Source organism: Elgaria multicarinata, chromosome 5, assembly GCF_023053635.1.
Source record: "Elgaria multicarinata webbii isolate HBS135686 ecotype San Diego chromosome 5, rElgMul1.1.pri, whole genome shotgun sequence".
NCBI lineage: Eukaryota > Metazoa > Chordata > Lepidosauria > Squamata > Anguidae > Elgaria > Elgaria multicarinata.
Genome location: NC_086175.1, coordinates 95,725,275 through 95,750,848, shown reverse-complemented (window position 1 = coordinate 95,750,848; position 25,574 = coordinate 95,725,275). Strand labels below are relative to the sequence as shown.

Here is a 25,574-nt window from a genome sequence, read left to right as displayed (position 1 = left end):
CCTCAAATATCTTTTCTGACTGTATCTTCAGTCATTGCAAGCTGCTGTTGTTGTTAACAGGGTTTGTTACTGGCCGGCCGGATGGCTGGCTTTTTTAAAATTCAATTTTTTAAAAAAGCTTGTGTATAATTGTCACAAGTTTCTCTACTCTAATATTAGGGTGGGTGTTGTGGCAGTTTACCTAAAGACTGGAGATCCCCTTAAGGCCAAGGGCTGAAACTGCTCAATATGCAAAACCCCAAAGAGGAGGTTTGACAGCCTGAGTTTGAAGGATATGGCTCCAGCAGTTTTAAAACACAATAATTTTAAAACTTTGAACTTTTAAAAAAATCCTTTTAAAAAATGGATGAACAGATCTGATTCAAACCTGGCATGGCTAAATCTCTCCTTAAGAGCTATCATGGTGTCAACTTTCAGCCCTTTATCTTTTAAAAATGTCATTTAAAAATAATAATTTTAAAACCTCAAACTTACAAAAAAAATCCTAAAACTCAATGGATGGACAGATCTGTTTCAAATTTGGTGTGGCTAAAGCTCTACCTAAATCCTATCATGGTGCGAAGCTTCATCTCTTTATCTTTAAAAATGACAATTTTAAAAATAATAATTTTAAAACCTCAATTTTTAAAAAAATCCTAAAAAATCAATGGATGAACGGATCTGTTTCAAATTTGGTATGATTAAAGCCCTACCTAAGAGCTACCATCGTGCCAAATTTCATGTCTTTATCTTAAAAAATGACGGAGTTATAAGCATTTTTGTTAATTCCCATTAGAGCTGCTCTTTGGAAAAATCCGGATTTCCCCTCCCCCTCCCGGATTTGGTATCAAAAGCCCGGGCAAATCCGGTCATATGGTCACCCTACTTTCATGTCATTTTTTTTTTAGATTGTAAGCCTCTGTGGGCAGGGATTGTCTTAAGAAATATTTTTGTAAGCCTTAAGAGCCTTTTTGGCTAAAGGGTGGGATAAAAGTGCTAAAACAAATAAATGTGCTTTGCCTGCAGAAGGTCCCAAGTTCGACCTTTGGTTTCTCCAGGTAGGGCTAGGAAGGAATCCTGCCTGAAACTTCGAAGAGCTGCTGCTGCTAGTCAGTGTGGACAGTACTGAACTAGATGGGTCAATGGTCTGAGTCAGCATAACGCAGCTTCCTTGTTCCTACCAAATTATCGTAGAATCATAGAATAGTAGAGTTGGAAGGAGCCTATAAGGCCATCGAGTCCCAACCCACTGCTCATTGCAGGAACCTACCTTAAAGTATACCTGACAGTTGGCTGTCCAGCTGCCTCTTGAATGCCTCTAGTGTGGGAGCAATTGGTTCTATCGTCGTACTGCTCAAACAGTCAGGAAGTTTTTCCTGATGTCCAGTCGGAATCTGGCTTCTTGTAACTTGCACCCATTATTCCGTGTCCTGCATACTGGGAGGATCGAGAAGAGATCCTGGCCCTCCTCTGTGTGACAACCTTTCAAGTATTTGAAGAGTGCTATCCTGTCTCCCCTCAGTCTTCTCTTCTCCAGACTAACCATGCCCAGTTCTTTCAGTCTCTCATAGGGCTTTGTTTCCAGACCCCTGATCTTCCTCGTTGCCCTCCTCTGAACAAGCTCCAGCTTGTCTGCATCCTTTTTGAAGTGCAGTGCCCGTAACTGGATGCAATACTCAAGATGAGGCCTAACCAGTGCTGAATGAAGAGGAACCAGTACCTCGTGCACTTTGGAAGCTATACTTCTATTAATGCAGCCCAAAATAGCATTTGCTTTTTTTGAAGCCACATCACACATTCAGCTTGTGATCTACAACTATTCCAAGATCCTTCTCGCTTGTAGTATTGCTGAGCCAAGTATCCCCCATCTTGTAACTATACATTTGGTTTCTTTTTCCTAGGTGTCGTTTTCAGCCCAGCACTCCAGCCTATCAAGATCACTTTGAAGTTTGTTTCTGTCTTCCAGGGTGTTAGCTATCCCACCCAATTTTGTGTCATCTGCAAATTTGATAAGCATTCCCAGCACCTCCTCATCCAAATCATTAATAAAAATGTTGAAGAGCACAGGGCCCAGGACTGAGCCCTGCGGAACCCCACTCATTACCTCTCCTCAGTTTGAGTGCTTACCGTTGATAAGCACTGTTTGAGTCCGATTCTGTTCCCACCTGTGGATCCACCTAACAGTTATTCCATCTAGCCCACTTTTAGGTAGTTTGTTAATCAGAAAATCATGGGTCACTTTGTCAAAAGCTTTGATGAAGTCAAGCTATATTACATCCACAGCATTCCCACAGTCCACACAGGAGGTTACCCGATCAAAAAATGAGATCAGATTAGTCTGACAGGATTTGTTCTTCACAAATCTTCTAGTAATCACTGCATTGTTTTCAAGGTGCTTACAGATTGACTTCTTTATAATCTGCTCCAAAATTTTCCCAGGGATGGATGTCAGACTAACTGGTCTGTAGTTCCCAGGTTCCTCCTTTTTGCCCTTTTTGAAGATAGGGACAACGTTAGCCCTCCTCCAGTCGTCCGGCACCTCACCCGTCTTCCATGATTTTGCAAAGATAATAGACAAAGGTTCTGAGAGTTCTTCCGCTAGCTCCTTCATTACTCTTGGATGCAGTTCATCGGGCCCTGGAGATTTGAACTCATTCAAGGAAATTAGGTGTTCTTTGACCATTTGTTTATCAATCTCAAACTGTAATCCTGCCCCCTCAACGTCTGCTTCACTTTTTCCAGGGGGGTCATAGACCCGCTTTTGGGAGAAGACTGAGGCAAAGTAGGAATTGAGCACTTCAGCCTTTTCTTTGTCATCTGTTATCAATTTGCCATCCTCATTAAGCAGTTGAACCTCCATTTCTTTCCTCTGTCTTTTACTACTCACGTATCTGAAGAAAGCCTTATTGCTATTAGCATCCCTCACTAATCTCAGCTCATTCTGAGCTTTAGCCTTCCTGATGCCATTTCGGCACTTCTGCGCCACCTGTCTGTACTCTTCTTTTGTAGCCTGGCCTTCCTTCCACTTCCTATATGTATCCCTTTTTGTTTCCAGGTCATCTCTAAGCTTTTTGTGGAGCCACATTGGTTTCCTCTGTTGTCTTCTATCTTTTCTCCTTGTTGGAATTGTTTGTAACTGTGCCTTTAAAATTTCCTTTTTTAAATACTTCCACCCATCCTGCACTCCTTTTCTCATTAGGCTAATTTGCCATGGGACCTTACTTATCATAGTTCTGAGTTTATTAAAATCAGCTTTCCTACAATCCAGAGTACGTGTATGGCTACACTCAACTTTTGTCTCCTTCATAATCAAGAATTCAAGTATGACGTGGTCACTTTCCCCCAGAGTTCCCGTAACTGCCACTTTATCCACTAAGTCATCCCTATTGGTCAATACCAAGTCAAGGATTGCCGATCCTCTAGTTCCTTCCTCCACTTTCTGTAGGAGAAAATTATCACCCACGCATGTCAGGAATTTCTTGGAAGTGCCGCTTGTAAACATGTAAACAATTATGTCAATAATTGTATCATGGGCTCTCCCCTCATCCATCCTGGAACAACCGGTAGGTCTAGCAAAGGCCTTAGAAGAGGCTCCCCTTAGTGAGTGTTGCTGTCTTTGTCATCGCGCAATGCATCGTATATCTTTGAATAATCAATGAAAGACACTACTCAAGAGTGCTTGGACTGGGGTGGGGGGAGAACTTTCACTGCTGTACTTCAAAGACATAACTTTGCATATTGTTTTAGCTTTCCTTTGTAAAGAAAACAATGAAGAAGCTAAGATTCTGGCTCTGGTCTTGTGGTTGTTACAGAAGCCTTCCCAGCTGTCTTGTTTCCTGTTTGTAACTAAAAAGATGTACAGTAGCAGTTAAGTGCCCAGATCGACTCAAAATTGGGCCAGGGAAAAAACAGCCCTCAGAATCTCTGGGGTTCTCAGCTTTGAATGCCATTTCATTTGCCTATTTGAGTGAAAGTGCTCTTTTTGCAAACAGCAGGAAATCAAAAGGTATGTACTTTTCCCTCCATACTGGCTATTTGGTGGTGTGCTCGTTGGGCTAAGTGTCTTCCAAACCTTTACAAATCTTACCACAGGTTACCCAGTGCTTTAACATTGATATTAATAAACCTTGATGACCAGTCATTATCATCAGATTTATAAACCATAGCTAATCTCTAGTTAAGTGGTCGAAAGCTTCCATTATATTAGTTTGATAGAATAAATGTTTGTGCCTTATATTATTATCTTATTCAAGGATCGCTGCTTTATCTTGTACCTTTTAGCCCCTGAAGCATGTGGTTTTAATATTAAAAACCCAATTAACTGTGTTCTGATTAATTTCCATTTAGAGACCTCTTTCAAGTGATTCAAACCTATCTTAAAGAGGCACAAAGGTGAATACGTTATTTATATTGATTTAAGATTATTCCGTCACTTAATGGATTTGCTTTTGGTAAGGGTCAGTGCTACAGAACCTTATTTATACCTCAAGATATTTGGGGAGAAAAAATGCTTTGCTACAAGCTAAAGGCATAATTTTAAAAAATTCAGCATTAAGTGTTTTTCTTTGCTTATCATGGCATGGAGAAAATAAACCATACTCTTTGATGCTGATCTTTTAATTCAAAGAACTGAGATTTGCGGAGTCCTAACCCTATTCTTAAAAGGCTCCTTAAAATATTCTAATGTGCAATCCAACGTATGTCTACTCAAATGTAACCCACATTGAGTTCAGCATTGCCCAATAAGTGTGTATAGGACTGCAGCCTTAATCCTAAATCGTGTGCATATACCAGCTGTTTCTCATATGCTGCATCCAGCAATGTGATTAGTTGGTACTGCATACTAATTCGTATTTTCGTATGTTCTATCTTAATTATTCCGGTACATTTGCGGGTCTTTTGAATGTTCCAAGTAGTAATTTCCCCTCTTGCACGTCTCCTCCACTTTGTCTTAGTTAAGCACGCTACCGTTCTTCGTGTGGTATGGAACCTTCTTTAATCCTACTTGCCCTCTAAACGGGATCAGCATCATGCGCTGTTCTCTATTTATCCCCCTTTTAATATTCAGGATTGTCTCAATGCAAAAGCGGCACAACAGTGGAGTACCAAAACAGCATTCACATGTTTTCATGCTTTGGTAAAGTGGTGCCTTTGCAGATGCATTCAGTTGTGTGTGTGTGTGTATATATACGTGTGTGCTTGAGGCTAAATGCAAAGTGGTTGGAGTGAGGCCCACGTATACCCACAAACATGGTCAGGCTTTGTGAAATCAGTGGCCATATGTTAAAAAGATTAGCTTCGGTTCATTGACTAACATTATGGATGAAAACGGCTATGCAGTGAATTACTGAAACAATATAAAGGTTCAGCTTTAATCCCAGCACTCTACATTTCAGTCAGGAACACTTGACATTAACCTCCCAGATCACATTTTGAAAATGGACCAGAAAATTGTGGGAGACCTGCATTAAACGTTGACACAATTAAAAGAAATTTCCAGCAATTTTCTGAGGTGTGTTGTCACCTATTTATATTTGACTCTATTTATATCTGATATATAATTTTTATTTATTATTTATTTATTTATTACATTTTTATACCGCCCAATAGCCGAAGCTCTCTGGGCAGTTCATAAAAATTAAAAGCATAAAAAGCATAAAAACAACCAACAATCTAAAAACATAAATACAAAATACAATATATAATTACAGAAGCAGTCCTTGGATATCAAATTGCGAAAGATGCAAAATTGCGAGGAACTGGGCAGGAAGATGCAGCCTGTGCCAGCCTTGGCCGGGCGCATCTTTATGTCCTGTTTCAAACAGCACTGGAGCCAAAGCTGTATTGAATCTAACGTTACTACTTCTGCCATGCTAGTTCAAATGATCTGCATTTGATTCCTGCCAGACTAGTACTCAGCAAATCAATCCTTATTGGTATCAGGTTTACCTGTACACATATGATGCATCCCGACAGCTAGGCTATATCAAAACACATGGAAAGGAGAAAATGGATGCACGATTATGACTGTAGCAGCATGGAGTTTACAAAACTCATGCGTGACAATAAAATCTATGGCAGTTTAGAGTGTCTCCAGACAAGCTATACTTGAAATTTTGTGGGTTGAAGAAACTGCAGCCGCTATGGCACTTCTTCAACCTATATCCAATCCATCACCCTATAATGGTGGCTGGCAGAAATGGACTTTGAAATGGAAGTTGATGTAAATGGCTGAACTGGGACTGCCAAAACAACATTTCTTGGGCTGCTTTTGCAAGGAAAGGTCAGGGAAGCGTATTTGGGATTCAGACCAGAGATAGGACAGAATTATGTATGAGTAGCAATTGCTTTCATGAAATGTCTAGAACCAGCAGCCTTAGCTGAATGGTACAGGTCCAGATTACTTGCCTGTAGACAAGAGTGATTTTCCTCATGAATCTGAATGTGCTATGAAGCAACCTAGGATGAAGGTCCTTCCAGATGGAAGCGTTACCAATCCTAGGTCTACCAATCAGAAGGCATTGGCAATGCAGTGATTCCGTCTTTTTTTTCTTAATGGATATTCTGCGATAAGAAAAAGACGGAAGAAGTGGTGGAAAAAATAGGAGGGTTACAAATGGAAGATGATGTTGTCTGGACCTCTGTAAAATTCCATGAATGAAGCAGGGCCATTGCATAATGAAGGCTTTATTCATGGAAGCCCCCTTAGTCACTGATGTCAATGGTTACTAAGATGAGGGCCTAGCTAGAATTTGAGATGGGTGAGATAAGTGTTTCTAAAGCCAAAGTAGTACAACATGAGAGCCAGTGTGGTGTAGTGGAGCTCTGAATTCTAGTCCCCAAGCGGCCATGGAAGTTCACTGGGTGACTTTGGGCGAGTCACCAACTCTCAGCCTAACCCCCTAACCACCACCACCCCTGTTGTGAGGATAAAACAGAGAGGAGAAAGACCATATCTGCTCCCTTGGAGGAAAGGTGGGATATAAACATAACAAATAAATAAGTAAAAAATTATGAAGCACCTTAAAGAAAATCTTTTCGAATAGTAATTCTTGAAATTGAAAACCAGAAGGCAGAAACTAAACTAGAGCTTTTATATTTCGTCCTTTCTTGCAGGGATGGTAACATTTCAGTCATTTTGATTCAAAATGATGCCATTCTGCCTGTCCCACCCCAAACCAGTTTTCTACTGCTACTTTGGAATAATAACTTGCTATTCTTCACTATCAACAAGCTCATTGGAATCCCTGGATGTCTCCCAGCTAATTGCATAGGAATCATGTCTTAGGATATCATTTGAAGCCATGCAGCTTTTAACCATGGTTCCAATCTGAAAGCAAATCTGTCTGTGTACAAATAATAGATACTGTTATGCTCTCACAATCCAATTCTCAGTGCAGCAGGAAGTCCAGGTTTAACACAAGCTTTGGTTTTCTCTTATTGATTTCCTTGCCACAATCACAAAATCACACATTTGGAAGGGAACTTCCAGGAGATCATCCAGACCAACCCCATATCTCATTATAATAGATTAGCTTTGATCCAGAGGCACGAATGGAACACATCTTGTACTATTGGGCTTTCCTGTTCCTCACTGTAGACTGTCTGAATCTTTCTCTAAAGTTCTTCCCGGGAATCGGGACCCTCTAGAACAGTGGGCTATACTGGTGGTAGAATTGGAAATTGTGCCTTCCGTGCTTGAGTGAGAGCAGTTTGGACCTAATTATTTATATGATGCTTTTCTTTAAGTGCCCAAATTTCAGAAATGATCTTACTAATCCTCAGAACAACTTTGTGTGTTAGTAATAGTGTTATTATTCCAACAATACCTATGGGGCAGGATCAGGCACAGGTACGCTGAGGCTGAGATAGTAGCTCGCTTGAGGGCAGTAAATTCATGGTGGAGCTGAGACTGAAATGGCGGTGGAGAAGGGCTCCCAGCTCAGCTCATACACTCCAAACAGTCTAAACAACAATGAGTCTTGTGGCACCTTAAAGACTAACACATCTATTATTGCCTCAGCTTTCATGGACTTTATCAAGTGCATGAATTATTATTGAGATTTTCAGTTATATAAAGTACACATGGTAGCAGAGGGAAGTGAAAACCAAAAAGTATTGATGGTGACAATCACGTTATTAACAATGGCATTATTAACAATTACATTATTCACAAAACAGTTGTTGCTGATATGAACATCCTGGTACCAGATAAGCCAAGTTGCACATGTAGTGTGATGAAAACAAGTGGGTCTTCAGCTGTATTTCTTGCATATCATTTCCCTCTGATCTCTCTGCTTGCACTGTGGTGTGTGTGTGTGTGTGAGAGAGAGAGAGAGAGAGAGAGAGAGAGTGATTTGTCTACGGCCATGTGACTGCCAACTTAGGCTAATACCTCATGCATCTCATGAAGTAGACTCTAAGTTAGAAAAACTCATTTATTTATTTACTTTACATTATTTTAGGCTGCCTGTAAGGGTGGTACCCTCTCAAGTTGTATTATTAATAATTTATTGTTATGCCATAGTAAAGTTCCCACAAGAACTCCTTGTTGCCGACACCAAAGAAGAAAAGTTGGAGATGCTTTATACCAATATGAGAATGTTTATAGATAACTGGCCATACTTTTTCCTTAAATGTGGACATTTGAGGAAATTGCTGTGCTTTCTGGATGGCACACCCACTGGCTATTAAGCAAAATAAACAAAAAATATAGTTCAAGCTGTTGGAAATGTCCGATTTAGATTGGTGATTTTTTTATCATATAGGGTGGAGTTGTACAAAGGGAAAACAAAATTGGAAAAAAGTTAAATATTATGATGCAGAAGATGTTTTGTATAATTCAATCTGCAGTTATTTTTCTTTACCAATATTTGCAGTAATATGCCAATTCAATACAGAGAACTGATAGACTACTTGATCACAGAAGCAAGTTTATGCCAAATATTGAAGGCAACCGAAGTTTCCATCTATTAAAGACTGGCTAGACAAAATGTGGGACTATGCAAAATGGAAAACATCAGCACTACTATACATATTAAAGAGATAATTCAAATCCAGATATATTCATATGCAATTTGATATTCTATTCATTTTTGTTACAGTAAAATCAATTATCATGATTTGCTATCTTATTTAGTTAATAATAATGGGGGAGGAACATCTGTAAGTGCAATACCACCGTGTTAAATGGCACATGGAATAAAGTATGCAAAATAGCTTTTCGATATGAGGTGGAGTTCACACAGTCTCAAGCTATAAAATGTTACCGTATCTTTTCTCTAAGGGGTTTGGTAGTTATATCGCTCCCACTGTTCCGTATTATCCTCATAACAACCTTGTGAAGTAACCTAGGCAGGGAAATAGCAAATGGCCCATGGTACCCTATGAGCTTCATGGCCATGTCCTCTATCTGTGGTTGAAGTCCAAACACCTAACCGCTATCTCACATTGGCTCTAATTCACGAGATGGATGCCTTCTCTGCCTTCTCTGTATTTTGCTGAACAGTGAAGCATAGTATCTGATCTTGCAAATATACTTTTAAATTATTATTAGTTAGCATCACCTCTTGCCTTTATCTTGCCTTTCTGCTACTAACAAGCACTACTGCTGTAATTCAATATTCATTTGGTACAGACACTTGCGGAGTACACTACAAGAGACAGATTATAGTTTGTCGCTCACGGTAGCTGAAACGCTGTTATCCTTGACTTACTACTACAGGGGAGTGACGCATTTAATCCTTTATCTTTGGGAATTCCATAGTCAGCCCCCATTTTTGAAGCTAGTTCCTAGAATGTGGTATAGCGGTGTAATAAGCCATTGAAGAAAACTTCCAGTCGAAATGCATCTGGCCAAGACCTTCAAAGTTTACGGAGCACTTTTATATTGTATTTTTAACTTCTTGTATATTGCACATTGTGAGTGCACTTTATATTCATATATATATATATATATATATATATATATATATATATATATATATAAAAATATTTTTTGTATTTTACTTTAATACGAAAACTTCGCTATAAATTCATTATTACCTTAACTTTCTTGGTTTGTTAGCATACACTACAAGAGAGACAGTGGCTATGGCTAGATGAGGGGGTAAGGGCAATGATCTCACGATTTTATGATCGTGAGATTGTTGCCCTCGTTTACATGTAGCGCGCGACGTCGTGGCCGCCATTTTATTTTTGTTTTTATTGGAGAGGGAAGTGCACAAGCGCTCATCTACAAAACGGAAAGTTTTTTTAAAAAAAAATTAATTGCCCCACTCCCCCCATCCCACTCCTGATGGGGGGAGTGGGGTTACTCGTGAGGAGCCGAGACAAACCATGACAGCAGATCATCCCTAGAATGTGGAAACCCCCCCCAAAAAAAAGGGTATGGTGATATCCCGGGGAAAGGGAGGGATCATCTCTACCTGCTCCCGGACTCCCCTGTGCGTTATGTGGATGCACAGGGACAATCCCGGGATATCACCCCATCTAGCTATGGCCAGTGAAGGGATATTTTGGAATTGGTGAAATGAAGTAAAGGGAGTAGAGGGGGAACTGGTGGATGACAACTAGAATAGCATTATCACCAGGAATAGCGTTTTAGAGGTATAGATAGCTTCCATTCCTCAGAGGGTGGTTGGTTCATATATTTACTACAGTATATGCTGCAGTGTACCAACTTTCAGAGGGGTAGCTATTGTATATGAGTATGTTGCAACCAAAACAACAAAAGAGTCTTGTGTCATCTTAATAACTAATACATTTATTATGGCACAAGATTTTGTGAGACTACAGACCACTTCATCAGATGCATAAAGTGTTATCTTAAGTGTTCATGCATGGAGAGAGAGAGAGAGAGAGAGAGAATATAACAGTTTGGGCAATGGGAATGGAATGCAAAAAGTACAGTCTGTGATCATTCAATTAAAGCTTAAATATATGCAGAATAATTTAACCTTTGTAGTGGGAAAGAAAACCTTTGGATAAACCTATGTAGAAATGTAGAAAGTGAAATGAATGAGACTGAAGTTAATTGTGACTTCATAATTTCAATGAGGCTACTCTACATAGAATTAACATTGGATACTACCCATTGTCTCTATTCAAGCCCAATCAAACTTCTTAAGTTCTAATTCAACAATTTCACGCTGTATATATTCCTTTTCAACCACTAGGCTTGTTGACAAAGTAATATGCTGAGAAAGAAAAGAGATGGGTATGGAGATGAGTCATATACTTCATTCAGCTTCAAACTATCACAGAGGTCCTATAGTTCCTTTACAGCACTTATGGGAAGATTTTTCTATTCTGCTAGTTCAATTTGAAGTCCAATTTCTGTCTCTGATGGGTGGATGCAAAATTGCCTTTTTGCTTTAGAAAAATCCCTTTGAAATAATGATACATCAGTTGTTCCAAGTAGGAAATGGTTGGATAAAGCCATTTTAAAATGAAAACATTGAAATTAAGAACAAGTATTTTGTTAAATGAATCCTTAGGCAGAATTTAAACTTTAAAAACTCCATATACTCCAGCTGCTAAGCAGTCTGTGGCAGGAAACATAGAAGTTCAACAAGAAAACTGTGGTCTGAAAGTGGTTAGGTAAGTCAGTCACACGCAGTTTGTTCCTCACATTTTGTGTGTGACTTTGTTTCACAAAATGGAGCCGAAGGGGCTGGAAACTAAAACAGAAAAAAGGCAAGTTCAGGTGTTGTCTAAGCCATTCAACTTTTGCCATTTTATTGCTTCAGACCCTCCCTCCCCCCCTTTTTTTTTTTTGCCTGCATTCTTTGTATGCAGATGGTCCCAGGTTCAGTCCCTGTCATTGCCAGGTAAGATTGGGAAAGGCTGCTGCATGAAACCCTAGAGTGCCATGGCCAGTCATTGTTGGTAATACTGAGCTAGATAGACCAATGGTCTGACATAGTATAAAGCAGTTTCCGATGTTCCTATACTGTGCAAGAGAAAAGATAATGGGCTGTTCTACAGGAGGCACTTATCATGCGCTCATCATTCCCTACTCATGGTTCTTTATGGTTTCTTCAGACAGCGTCATGATCCTCCAGTTTTGTGTCTGTGTCTAATGAGCACTTTGGGGAATTTTTTAGAGCAGAGAAAATGCGGCATTTAATTGTGAAAGTGAAACAAAGTGCTGTTTTCACTTGTGTGTTTGTGCTATTCTGCTTTACCACAGTGCCACCTAGAGGTTATATAGCAGAAAAGCAGGAAAGGAAATGGTCTGTATAGTGCTTGGATCTCAGTTCTGTTACAAAACTGAAAGTAGATGCAGGGGATTCACAGCCTTATATTGAAAAACTCAGTGTGTTAAATTTAGCTTGGCTCTTATGAAGGTGATGTTATTTGTATTGTGAAGACACATTGTTCTTCCCCAGCAGAAGTGCTGTGAAAAGACAGTCAGAAGACTATCAGATATTCCATTGTTCTATAATGCATTGCTGAGATCCTGAAATTTGTACTGAGTGTATAATTCAACAATTTTTATAGACCTCAGTGTTCTGAAAATAAACATGAAAGTGTGTCGCCAGTGCCTATAAAAACCTCAAAAGCTGGGGTTAATAAACAGGATTTCCAGTGGTCAGAGGACAAGGTTTCAGTGCAATTTATAGCATGTCTCAGGACTAGTGAAGGCTCAAAGGGAAAAAAGAAGAAAACAGAAAACTTAATCCAATGCAAATTTGGAGGTTCTTTTTTGTCTTTTAAACAAAACTTTGTTAACAAGTTTCTCTTTACGAATGGTGAATGAAATACTTTTGAAATCAATTTTTTATTTAGCTGCCCTTTACCACCTCAAAATGCTTTGTAACAACCATATAAAGCTCAAAGTAGATGTATGGTTTAAACGTACTTTCAGGGCAGAAAGTATGTTTAAACATACTCACCTATTTTATTTTCTACATTTCTGAAATTACACCATGGCCAATATGGGGACTTTTCTACTATGCCCCCCCCCAAGCACACCCCCTCCTTTGTTTTTTTTGTTAAAGATAATATCCAGTCCTGCAAAGCTTGCTGTGTTTGTGTAGTTTTGTGAACTGCCCAGAGAGCTTCGGCTATTGGGCGGTATAAAAATGTAATAAATAAATAAATAAATAAATAAATAAATAGTAGACACTTAAGACGCAATCCTATGCATCCTGGCTGAGATATGCTGGGAATCGCAGGCCTTTTTGTGTCTAAACATGTATAGGATTGCCCCCTTGATCACATATGTTTGGGGCTTGTAAATCCTACCAGCAGCACTGGTTCCCACTGTTCCTGGGATCAGTATCCCTGCTCAGTGTGATACTTTCTCCCTTCCGTTGACTATCCGTCCCTCCTGCGTTCAGAAAAGGAAATCTGGGCTGTTGGTTCTTGAAAGAGCATATTTATTTATTTATTTATTTATTTAATTTCTATACCTCCCAATAGCCGGAGCTTTCTGTCACATAAGGAAGCACAAATTTCTCTGTCTCTCAAATGACAAGTCTTAGTTTAACTAGGCTAGGATGCCCATTTATGCATCAAATTTGTATGTGCTAATTGATAGCTATAGAAGTAATTACTATAATTTAAATAGAAATACAATGCATTTCACTGGGATAGAGAAGACTGTGGGCACATGACCTGTGTGCCTGCTCAGTCTGTTGTCCGGTTGCTCACTGCCACTGGGCAATTTCAAGGCCCCTGCTCTCCTGTATTATGGTTGGCTGTTATTAAACCAGACTTGCACTGGAAAGCCCTTCAAGATGAGGACTATTCTCTCTCAAGGAGGGCACATGATCGCTTTAGCCTTGGTCCAGCAACTCACTATTCCAAATGTTGCTTGGTCTGCTCTAACACTGGCTCCAATCAGCAAATCTTACAAGATCTGGACAATAGGTAATACAGACACGGGGTGGGGGTGGGGGTGCTGTCATCACAGTGCCAAATTGGCATCATGTTCCCCTAAAACCCCACAGTTTCGTTTACCTGCAGTTTTGTTTGCCCAGGCGGCGTTGGGTAATCCCCACACCAAGACAGGGTTTCCGGCGGTCATCCGGGTGCTGGAGCTGCCCGCTGATTTTTGTAAACCGCTCAGAGAGCTTTGGCTACTGGGTGGTATAAAAACATACAATAAATAAATAAATAAAAAAATAAAACTTCCCCTTTTTCTGGCTTCTGGCAACCACTCGCCAGTCGCCATCCTCCAGGACTGCCCACCCAACCCAGATTGGCCACAGAGTGAGGTCAGACAACGAAAGAGTAAGTCCCCAACTTTTTCTCTGTGCAGCTTCACAGAAAAGCCTCAAGGCAGCTACAAATCTGCGTCTGTGTCATATAACTGACGCAGTGCAGATTCGTAGCCACCGCAGGGCTTTGAGCGCGTATAGACAGCCCTAGGGTAATATGTTCCCATAATTTCCCCAAACGTGATCTACAATTTACAAAGCCTCCAGTTACCACAAATCAATGGAGGTTTTTTTTTTAAAAAAAGAGTTTGTAATTGGAAGTGTCTGCTCTTTTAAAACACTTATATATTCTGATTAGAGCAAGTGGTAGTGTTTTTCAAAGAGATACTATTTATTGCTGAATTGAGATGATACATAGTTTGTGGTGAATTTTGTTCTCCACCCCACTGTCACTTACTCTGTGTGGTGATTGTAGTGGTATGCTATTGAACACTTCAGTGTTGTTATAAAGTTTAACTCTGGGCTCATCTACACCAAGCAGGATATTCCACTATGAAAGTGGTATGAAAGCAGGATATAAAAGGCAGGAGACACACAACTGCTTTATAGCGTATTGAAGTGCATTGCAGGATCTTCACTACTGCTTTATAGTGGTACTGAAGTGCACTGACAACTGTTGGGGCCCAGGACACAGCTACACCAAGCAAGATATAACACTATGAAAGTGGTATGAAAGCAGTATATGGCAGGTGTCAATGGGCCCCAACAGTTGTCAGTGCACTTCAATACCGCTGTAAAACAGTAGTGTGGCTCCTGCCTTTTATATACCGCTTTCATAATGGAATATCCTGCTTGGTGTAGATGAGCCCTCTGTATCCAGGTTTAATGATAGTCCTAAAACACTGCGCTTTGTTAGGCTGGTGGCAGATGCTAGCTGTTGCTTTTTCCAGAGAGTCGGAAGCAGGATTGTTGCTTGTGGTGCGTACATTCGTCTCCCTCTAGTAAAGGTGTCTTGGGTTTTTTGTATTGTGTCTTTGGTTTCTGGCTAATGCTGACAGTAAGGAGAAGAAACTATTTAAGTTCAGATAATAAGAAACATCATTCTGTTTACTACCATATTAATGGTTTCTATTTTCCCTCCCCGCAATTTCTCACATTTTGCAAAACCTGAGATATGCTTAGTCAGATGCAGCCTCCTGTTGCTCCATTTTTAATACTGGGTATATTTGTATTTCATTTTGAACACCATTAAAGCAGTTATACTTCTAAATTCCATAAATATATCAACAAGTACAACCTAACACCCAATTTTAAATACCAAGACTTTAAACTGCTGACTAGTATTTACCTAATACACCAACTAAAATTAATCTCCAGCTTGTATAAAAACTGCTATGTTTCTCCTTACTTCTGTAAGGAACCCGTGTGTGGAGACATATCTGGGCAACTGCTGGCTTTTATATCTTCAAAAATGGGCAATCAGCCGTTTTGTGTTCCTTTGTCCCAGCAGTCCTACGTGCAACCTGAAACATGCCTAGCAACTAGGAGTGCCTGATCCAATTTAAGTTGCACTCCTGTACACACATTCCTGGGAGTAAGTGAATTCAGTGTTACTTTATTCAGAGTAGATATGCACAGGATTGTGCTGTCTCTGCTATCTCCCTCTACACTCCATCTTGTGGCTTTGTGGCTTCTTAAACATCCAGCCAGCACCTCCCCACCCCTTCCATCTGTACCTTCTGCACTGCTTACTATCTGGCCTGATGAAGAGTTCTGTTGAACTTGAAACTTGGCTCATTATTTTGTGACATTTTGGTTGATCTTAATAAAGGTATTGTCCAGCCATGGATTTTGAACTCAAGGCACTAAGTTATACGTAATGCATTTTAAAAATGTAAATATTATATTAGCTAAGAAAATAAGGATTGCATGTGTTTCTAATTTACCCACATAAAAAAGGGGGGGACTTACTTCATTGATTTCCCCACTCAAATGGCTTCAAAATTTCTGAATGTTTTACGTCTTTGCCTTTGACTGCCATAAGTAGAATACATTATACAAAATAAGGCGATACATGCAAACTTGTATTGCTTATAGAGGTTGCAGAATTCAGCTCTTGGCACAGAATTTTGAGATAGGTATTGACAATTTTCACGATCGGAGCTGGGGAAATAAGCCATAGTGGCTTATTTCCCCCACTGCACATGCCAGGCGCATGATGAAGGGGGTAATTACCTTCAGCAGCGCTGAACTCGGCCATGGGCTGTTGTAGGATTTGGGGTGGTTTCTTACCCTTAATAACAAATCACCCTTGCTGGGTTTGCACAACACGGCAAGCTTATTTATTTATTTATTTATTTATTTATTTATTACATTTTTATACTGCCCAATAGCCGAAGCTCTCTGGGCAGTTCACAAAAATTTAAATCATGAAGAGCATAAAAACAACCAACAATCTAAAAACACAAACACAAAATACAATATAAAAAGCACAACCAGGATAAAACCACACAGCAAAAATTGATATAGTTTAAAATATGAACAGCAAAGTTTAAAATTTAAGTTAATAGGTGTTAAAATACTGAGAAAATAAAAAGGTCTTCAGCTGGCGATGGAAGGAATACAGTGTAGGCGCCAGGCGGACCTCTCTGGGGAGCTTGTTCCACAGCCGGGGTGCCACAGCAGAGAAAGCCCTCCTCCTAGTAGCTGCGCTACTGTTGCTTATTAACCACCCTGTGATTGCACAAACTGGCCCATCACGTGTTGCAATGTGTGTTCAGAGGCCTGTCAATTTATCTTGCTCTGACTTTAACAATAATACTAGATGTAGTTATTTATGCCCTGGTTTAAAAAAAAGAGAGAGATTCATGTATGTCATTGGATGGGTATCAAAATGAAATTGTCCGCCCTTAACACATCCACACACTGCTCACTCAAAATCTATTGAATTTGATGGGTATGTCTATTGATGGGATGTGCATCCTCACCCAAAGCCACTACTTGTGTGTAAGAAGCCTCTCTGAGCACAATTTAAAGTACAATTAAGTTCACAGGGCCAATTAAGTTTGAATAAATAAATAATTCTAGTGGGACATAAGCATGCTTAAATATATATTGGATTGCAACCTTTGGAATCCATGAAAATGATATTTTTATGTATGTGAATGTTTTTATTACAGAAATGGAGGATGGTCAATGTCTCTATTGCTGGATCCCTCTTGGTTTCGTAACTACAATTATGATCATTTCCTTGCTGAAAAATATTTCGTACTACTTAAAGGAAAAGAAACGAAAAGGTAAGGGACCTATAAGCAAGTTTGAGCTTATAGGAGAGTAAGTGTGGCTGTAAGAATCCTGCCAAACGTTTCAACTAATCGATGCAATAACTAGAAGTATCAGTGTTGCGCATGCGTAGAGTCATCTTTCCCTTCCCCATGCATCCTACCTGGCCTCCTCCCCACTTTGCCTTCTCCCCATCCCCTTGTCCACAGCCATCTTCCCTTCTTCTTGCTTCCTTCTGGGCCGCTGCCTGAGTGCCTCACTCACGGTGCAAAGTCCCTCCTAGTGAGGAATTCTGGGGGAGGATGGCTCTGGTGACTGCCTGCACTGCTGTGGCCCAGGGAATCTCCAAGTCCACCTCAGGGCTCCACTATGAGGAAGGACCCCAACTGTGAGGCATTTGGGCTGCTGCTGCTGGGTGGGCTCTCTGACGAGCCTCATGGGCTGCTCTTCTGCTCTGTAGTTTGCCACGGTAGGGAAGCAGCCAGAGGGCTCCCCGGAGAGCCTACCTCGCCCCGTGCTGCTCTGTGCTCTTTCTGTTACCTTCAGGGGGTTGTTTGCTACCCTCAGAATTTGGCACTCGAGGTGGTCACCCTGTTCTTCTCCCCAAAGAAATGGACCAAGCCCTAGCCGGCATAGCCGACGTGGAGTCCAGCAACACATGAAGGCTTTCTCTACCTGGGATGGATTGGACCAATATTCTGACTCGGTGTAAGTCAGTTTCATGCATCAGTGGAAAATAATGAGATATTGGCCCTAAGTGCTAGAAATATATTGGTTGAAAATATATTCTATAATGGGAGAAATTTTCAAGGCTTCGTTTCAATTAAAGTAAGCCTTAAATTGGCCTGAATAAAACCATAAAGAATCGTGCCACTGAAAACATGAAGGGTGGATTTTGTAGGAGAAGCAAAGCAGGAAACGTACAGTGGCTTGATGAATTGGAACATGTTACTTGATTCCGTATAGAAAGTCCAGGCAGTGTGGTTTCATTTTTGTCTGCAGTAGATTTTCAGTGGGAGAGATCCGCGAAGGAAAGTTGGGTTAATTTTTACTGTGTCGTGGCCGCGTGCTCAAGGTCACTTCACAGAGATTTGATGCTTCCATTATACTTTTTACTATACCTTTTGTTCACTGAATTTGGGGGGTTGAGAGAGGTAAAAATATTGGATCTTCTCTCCCACTCTTTCAGTGTACACCCTTGTTTCAACAAAAGAAAATATATGTAACTGTGGGTTTAATGGTTTGGTTAAGGGGAGAGAACCTAAACCTATGTGTAGTTGCACACAAATATATATCTGAATATGAATGAGCTCATTAGAAGAACCTTGCTGGGTCAGACCAAAGGTCCATTTCATCCTCCAGCCTGGCTCTGTGGTGCCAACACTTAGGAGATGAAGACAGTAGCTCTCCAGAACTGATACTTGGAGCATGCCCTCTCTGAGCCTGGGATTTTCATATAGCTATTATGACTAGCAGGCATCTACATAGTGGCTACTCGCCCCCCCCCCTTTTTAATTATACAAACAAGTCCTTCATATAAACAAATGGAAACAAATCCTTCATATAAAGGGATAACCCCCACCAGCACACTCACATAAAGCATACACAAAAAATGATTTATCAGTAGACCGAATAATGCATCTTGTAATGTAAGTCGATGGACTGTTATTATAATAGTGCCATCTGTAATTGCATGCTTTCCTTGAAGAATGTTTCCCCGCCCCCCCAAAGTATCACAGATTTCTCCCTGGTTATTCCTCTAACTAATGGCAGCCACCAGGCAGAGGGTCTTTCCTGTTGTGGCACCACCACATTTGGAAATCTCTACCTCTTGCCTGGATTTCAATGGGCACCAACCTTGAATGGTGTTTTGGTGCCTTTTAAAAAGCTATTTGTTTAACCAGGCATTAGCTAGTTTTTCATGCTTTGCTTGGTAGTTTTTCTTGTAGCTGTTTTTCTTGTGGCTGGTGTTTATTTTAATTCCTGTTTAATGAACTCTCTACACAGTCCTGTGATTTTGTAATGAAACTGTACACTTGTAACCAAAATTCATAGGAACATAGTCCATCTAGCCCAGTATTGTCGACACTGACTGGCAGTAGCGGCTCTCCAGGGTTTCAGGCAAGATTATTTTCCTTGCCCTTTTTGGGGAAGCCAGGGATCAAACCTGGAACCTTCTGCACGCAAGGCATGTGCGCTATCACACTGAGCTAGGATCCCTCCCTTTGGTATATTTTATATGGCACCAAAGTTTCCAACAGTGTACTTACTAAAAGGGGTCAGTGGAGAAGTTGTCACATAATTATTCAGAATTTTTTGACTCAGGTTCCAAAAGTGAAAATATTGCCACAATGTTGAAGGGTGGTCTAATATATAATTTTTAGATTCCATAAATGCCCTTAATGTTCTTGCAATAAATGAATCAGAAATAAATACCTAGTCCTTTTAGCTTACCCAGTTGGAAAGATCTGATACCTCTCTTGTTACTGAGAAATCTTGATGAAAAAGTATAGAGGAAATGGGAGGGGCATTGGCAGCCAGGGTGGGAGTTCCCCAATTGTATACTATCATCTCTGACCTCATTAGGCAGGATGTGTCCTTTTCTAAATTATGTCTGATCTAAAATTATCTGCTCCCACCAGACAGTGGTGAATCTTAGTTGTTCTATTGCCAGCAAATATTGCACTAGCTGACTTCTCTCCATTGACGAAGTTGCATAATAATAATTGTGGCTTTTTGACAATGCCAAGTTTTCTCCTCTAATTGATTGCTCAAAGTAGTGACTGTTTGAAATTGCTTCCTATTAGAGAGGCCTCTACTGATTGGCTAAAGCCAATGTTTGCATGTTTACCATAGGCAGATACCTTCAAATATTGCAGAAAAGATACAGTTGAGGAAATGCTAAAGAGAAAATGCTGGATAAAAAGGCCAGCCCAAAATAGTTTGGCATTTGAGCAAAAAACGCTTTCTTCGAAAATAAATCACAGGAAAGCATCAAATGCCTATTCATTTTCAGTTCTCTTGATCTGTTCAAAATATTTTCCAGGTAAAATATATGAAAACTACGAGGAACGTCAACCAAGGTATGGCAATTGTTCTCTTTTCAATCATTTTTACACTCTCATTAAGGGACTGCTATGGAAGGATCTCCCCCCCCCCCCCTATTTCTGCTTCATAGACCAGGGCCTTATCTACACCAAGCAGGATATTGCACTATGAAAGTGGCACGAAAGAGGTATATAAAAAGCAGGAGCCTCACTACTGCTTTATAGCGGTACTGAAGTGCACTGACAACTGTTGGGGCCCATTGACACATACCATATACCGCTTTCATACCGCTATATCCTGCTTGGTGTAGATGTGTCATGGGCCCCAACAGTTATTAGTGCACTTCAGTGCCGCTATAAAGCAGTAGTGTGGCTCCTGCCTTTTATATACCATTTTCATACCGCTTTCATAGTGCAATATCCAGCTTGGTGTAGATTAGGCCCAGGAGTGCGGAAGGTTCCCCAGAAGGCCAGCCTCTTGTTCTGGCCTCACTCCCTTTTCTCCAACCACCAATTGTTTGGTGGTGTACTGGGTTTTGTGCACTTCTTTCCCCATTCCAAAAAGTAGAAACGCCAGAAAAATACTTAAGCCAAAATATGCGAGTATTTGGGTTATCTAGACCCAACCTCTTTGCTTTCAGCCCTGCCCATCACTGGAATTTGGTCCTCAAAAGCTTCTCCGAAATGCATTCCAGGCAGCTGTTGGGGTACAAGAGGTTCCGCACCTCTTACATAGACACATTGGGTTGGATCTTAAGATGCCCTTCTAGGCATGCAAGTGTCTTTGATCCAGTAAAGTCTCCTATGCCCTATTAATGGAACGGTGTGTGTGAAAGAGGTGATTGTTACCAATTCCTCCTTACAAATGTAGTCCTCCATCTATCTCCCAGTGTTCTGGAAGGTCCCCCAAAACATATGGAGCAGATGTTCAGTGGTTGGTAGAAACTGTAGGGGAGATTGGGAAACCAACAAAATCCACATACAAACACACCCAACGGCAGGCACCAGAAGTACTCTCTCCATGGGCAGAACTTTGCTCAAGGGATATGATACAGTCCCATTATTTTAGGCAAATGGCTGTTGACTGTCATTTATTTTGTTAGGCATATTCTTTCATTCAAAAGCAAAGAGCTGGAAGAAAAGTAAAACCAACCATTTTATATGACTAACAAATAATTCTAAATATATTGTGGTTATTTTCACATATAATGCATCCTGGGATATAATATACCTATAAATGTAAACATTTATTTTACAGCAATGGTGAGTTTTATACTGAAGAATGTCCAGTTTATGACAACCTCAACCACCATCATCAAGAGATGCTAAGTAAGTTGCATGAAAGATTTACTGCGTTAGGATAATATGACCAAATGAAACAATGGCCTTAGCTAGACCTAAGGATTATCCCAGGCAAACGGAGGGGTTGTTCCTGCCTGCTCCCGGGATGCCCTGTGTGTCATTTGGATGCACAGCGATGATCCTGGGACAATCCCGGAATATAGGCCTGGTCTAGCCATGGCCAATTTCTTGTCGGAGTGGGGGGAAATGACAGAATGTTGCAGTTCTTAACATGTTCATAATTGACTTTCATCTGATATATACAAATAAATTTAGATTTTAGAGTTGTTGTTTTTAAGCTTTCGCACTTGGGTACAATGAAGCACTGATTATAGAAACATGTTCTGATATCAGTATTCCATTGGACTAAATATTCCCTGAACTATAAAAATCATAATATTCAGGGAATATTATACAATATATTTGTATTTATGACCTATTTAAAATCACCATGCTGCGTATTAATTTGAAACTAAAGCTCAGTACAGAACTTCATTCAATTACTTTCTAAATTTTGTTTTCCAAATAATCTTCAGATGAAAGCTGCTACGAACAAATGAGTGGACACTCTTACCCACCAACCCATGAAGTACAGGTATTACTATTAATAGATTTAATGTATTTAAAAATATTTTTAGGCTTTGCTTTCTATTCAGGGGGGACATTTTGCATCAGAGTTGTTTGTGTGTGATTAAACACCATAATCATACGGTATTCTCTCTTCTCCAAACCATATTATCAGCTTGTACGAGGAAAAAAAAAGAGGTGCTCTTCTACTAACAGAAGCTCTACTCCATTCACAGAAGCGTTGTTTCTGATCTAGATAAAGAGTGTTGTGTAAGAAAAATGGGCCCCAATCCAGACAAGTCCTTCACAGAAGTTTGTGTGTTGATTTCATGATGTTGTAAACAGCCAGGATATCTCCTGCTGTTTTTCCCTGTACTCTTGTGTTTTAAAAATACAAAGTTAATGCAATATCTAATTTATGATGGGATGGGTACAATGGGTATTGAAGGGCTTTCCATGATCTCAATGATGTGAGAGGTGAATGGTTTGGAAAAGAGAGTTCTAGATAGAAAACCCAAACCTTGTCCACGTTTAGAAAACCTAAACCTGGTCCAACGTCCTCCTATGTCAAATATGAGCCAACAGTGCGATATGGCTGCAAGAAAGGCAAATTGCTATTTTGGGCTGCATTAATAGAGGTATAGCTTCCAAATCACGTGAGGTCCTGGTTCCTCTCTATTCGGCCCTGGTTAGGCCTCATCTAGAGTATTGCGTCCAGTTCTGGACTCCACAATTCAAGAAGGACGCAGACAAGCTGGAGCGTGTTCAGAGGAGGGCAACCAGGATGATCAGGGGTCTGGAAACAAAGCCCTATGAAGAGAGACTGAAAGAACTGGGCATGTTTATCCTGGAGAAGAGAAGATTGAGGGGAGACATGATAGCACTCTTCAAATACTTAAAACACACAGAGGAGGGCCAGGATCTCTTCTCGATCCTCCCAGTGTGCAGGACACGGAATAACAGGCTCAAGTTAAAGGAAGCCAGATTCCAGCTGGACATCAGGAAAAACTTCCTGACTGTTAGAGCAGTACGACATTGGAATCAGTTACCTAGGGAGGTGGTGGGCTCTCCCACACTAGAGGCCTTCAAGAGGCAGCTGGACAACCATCTGTCGGGGATGCTTTAGGGTGGATTCCTGCATTGAGCAGGGGGTTGGACTCGATGGCCTTGTAGGCCCCTTCCAACTCTGCTATTCTGTGATTCTATGATTCTATCTACAGCAGCAAACAAGATAATTCTAGAGAGCCCACAAGCATGAGTTGAAGGCAGTGCCCCTCTTCTGCTATTGCTCCTTAGCAACTGGTATTCAGAGGATCATCAGATGGGGAAAATCACGTTTCCTTGGTGTGGGCTCTCTTTCTGGTTCCTTCCCATGTTTGAAACAAGCACTTTTCATGGAGAAAAGATCAGCGGCCACATGGTCTGTAATTTTCAATGGGGGCAGCGCCCTCTAGTGGGCATTTTATAGCGCAACCTCAGAAAAATCGGATTAAAAGAGGTTTATTTGTGACTGAGAAAGGAGCTGGAGATGTGCAGAAGGTGGACAGCATCATCAAAAGGACCCATGAACATCTGTGAGTGGCCAGTAACAACCATGCTATAAAATGCTCATCTGATGATGCTCTCAGAAACATTCTGCCTCTGAGTACAGGATTCCTATAGCTATCAGGAATAATTGCTGTTTATAGACCATTGGTCTAATCCCCCTTTAAAGCCATTTGCACTAATTTCCATCACATTTTGTAGCAATGAGTACCATAAATTAAATATCGTCTGTGTGAAGTCGTACTTTCTTTGTTTGTTCTGTATCTGCTTCCAATCCACATCACTGGCTGAGTTCTGGTATTATAAAAAAGAGAGAAAAACATAGCTCCATTTTCTCCACACCATGCATACTTTTTATGAACCTTTATCACTTTCCTTCTTTTTTTATAAACTAAAAAGCTTCAAATTCTTTAGCTCTGATAATTGCGGTTGTAGAGCAGAAAGTACAGGAGTAATGGAATTTGTTTGTATGTGACCTCCAATGCATTTTGCTGTTTCATATAACTGAGTTTTTATTTTTGCCCATCAGTGATCAGGTATAAAAAGTCTCATAGGCAAAGATGCCATTTGACCAATAATATAAATTGATTTCTTTTGTAGCAAACACCTGAGCGCCAGATGTGCTATGCTTCTCTGGATCACAGTGTAAAAAAGAAACATAGAAAACTTCGAAAAAAGAAATATCCTACAGTAGAAGTGGATGAAGACCAGCTTACCAGAAGGAGCTCTATGCCCTCAGACACCTGTATTTATCTCAACAGTGAACAGCTGAGTGCCGAGAATAAACTGTCTGAAGATGCTATTCAAGAAGAATCCTTCAGAGTATTTGGTTTCGTACAAAACTACAAATGATTTCAAATTTTAATAGGGACTTGGCCCAGTCAAGTAATTGTTGCTGTTAAAATAGACATTATTCTGGTTGGAAAAGAACTTAGTTGTAACTGACTAATTAGCTGAATGGGAAGAAGGACTCCAGAAGCAACTGCAGGTGTTTTTCCTCCGGCACTCATTATGGATGCAACCGGATCCTAATGCGGTCTCATGTGTAATACCAATATATACGTTTTGGACATATCTCCCTCAGTGCTACGAAGATTGTGGCAATCATAAGTTTAATGTGAACCATGTAGTTAACAGAAACAAAGTAGATGTGAGAAAATCCTCATTCATTCCTCAAGTCCCAGTCATAGTTCAAACATTCCCTGAAGGGCATTGCCTAAATGGTGTGAAGGAACACAAGGCGCTGCTTTTTCCAAGCTAGACAAGCTGTTGTGTGAACAGAGCCGCCTATGTGGGTACCTGAGCACTGCTGAGAGCTAGTTCACAAGGCCCACTGAACAGGGCCTGCCATGTGATTGGGCGTTTATGCAAAGGAGCCATGTTCATACAGGAAATTACCTGTGCAATGGAGAAGCTCGCACTGCTTCTCCACCATTCTGTGCCCTAGTACGAACCACAGGCAGGTGATTCCGCTACCACCAGACAACACAAGCGTCAACATGGCATTAGACATTTTGTTACCTAGTATAAGCAGTATGAAGACTGCAGTGACTAATAGTGTTCTGAACTTTAAATGTAAATCTTGCTTATCCCCTTTGTGTTTAGTATTTTCCACGTTCTCCATGTAGTAACCCCATGCAGTATT

At 40.5% G+C, this 25,574-nt stretch overlaps 1 protein-coding gene across 1 annotated transcript; it reads left to right on the top strand.

Annotated features, from left to right (window-relative positions):
- The first annotated feature begins 17,328 nt into the window (after positions 1–17,328).
- LOC134399550 (T-cell receptor-associated transmembrane adapter 1) lies at positions 17,329–24,781 on the top strand. Its single transcript, XM_063127623.1, has 5 exons — positions 17,329–17,443; positions 20,476–20,512; positions 21,735–21,805; positions 22,354–22,412; positions 24,530–24,781. The coding sequence occupies exons 1-5, from the start codon at positions 17,329–17,331 to the stop codon at positions 24,779–24,781; spliced, it is 534 nt and encodes a 177-aa protein (XP_062983693.1).
- The last annotated feature ends 793 nt before the right edge of the window (positions 24,782–25,574 follow it).

Excerpts from the sequence above, each read along its gene's own strand:
- LOC134399550 (XM_063127623.1), top strand. The coding sequence starts at position 17,329 with ATGGAGGATGGTCAATGTCTCTATTGCTGGATCCCTCTTGGTTTCGTA. Across the intron at positions 20,513-21,734 it reads TACGAGGAACGTCAACCAAG|CAATGGTGAGTTTTATACTG; the intron begins GTATGGCAATTG and ends TTTATTTTACAG. Across the intron at positions 21,806-22,353 it reads CCATCATCAAGAGATGCTAA|ATGAAAGCTGCTACGAACAA; the intron begins GTAAGTTGCATG and ends AATAATCTTCAG.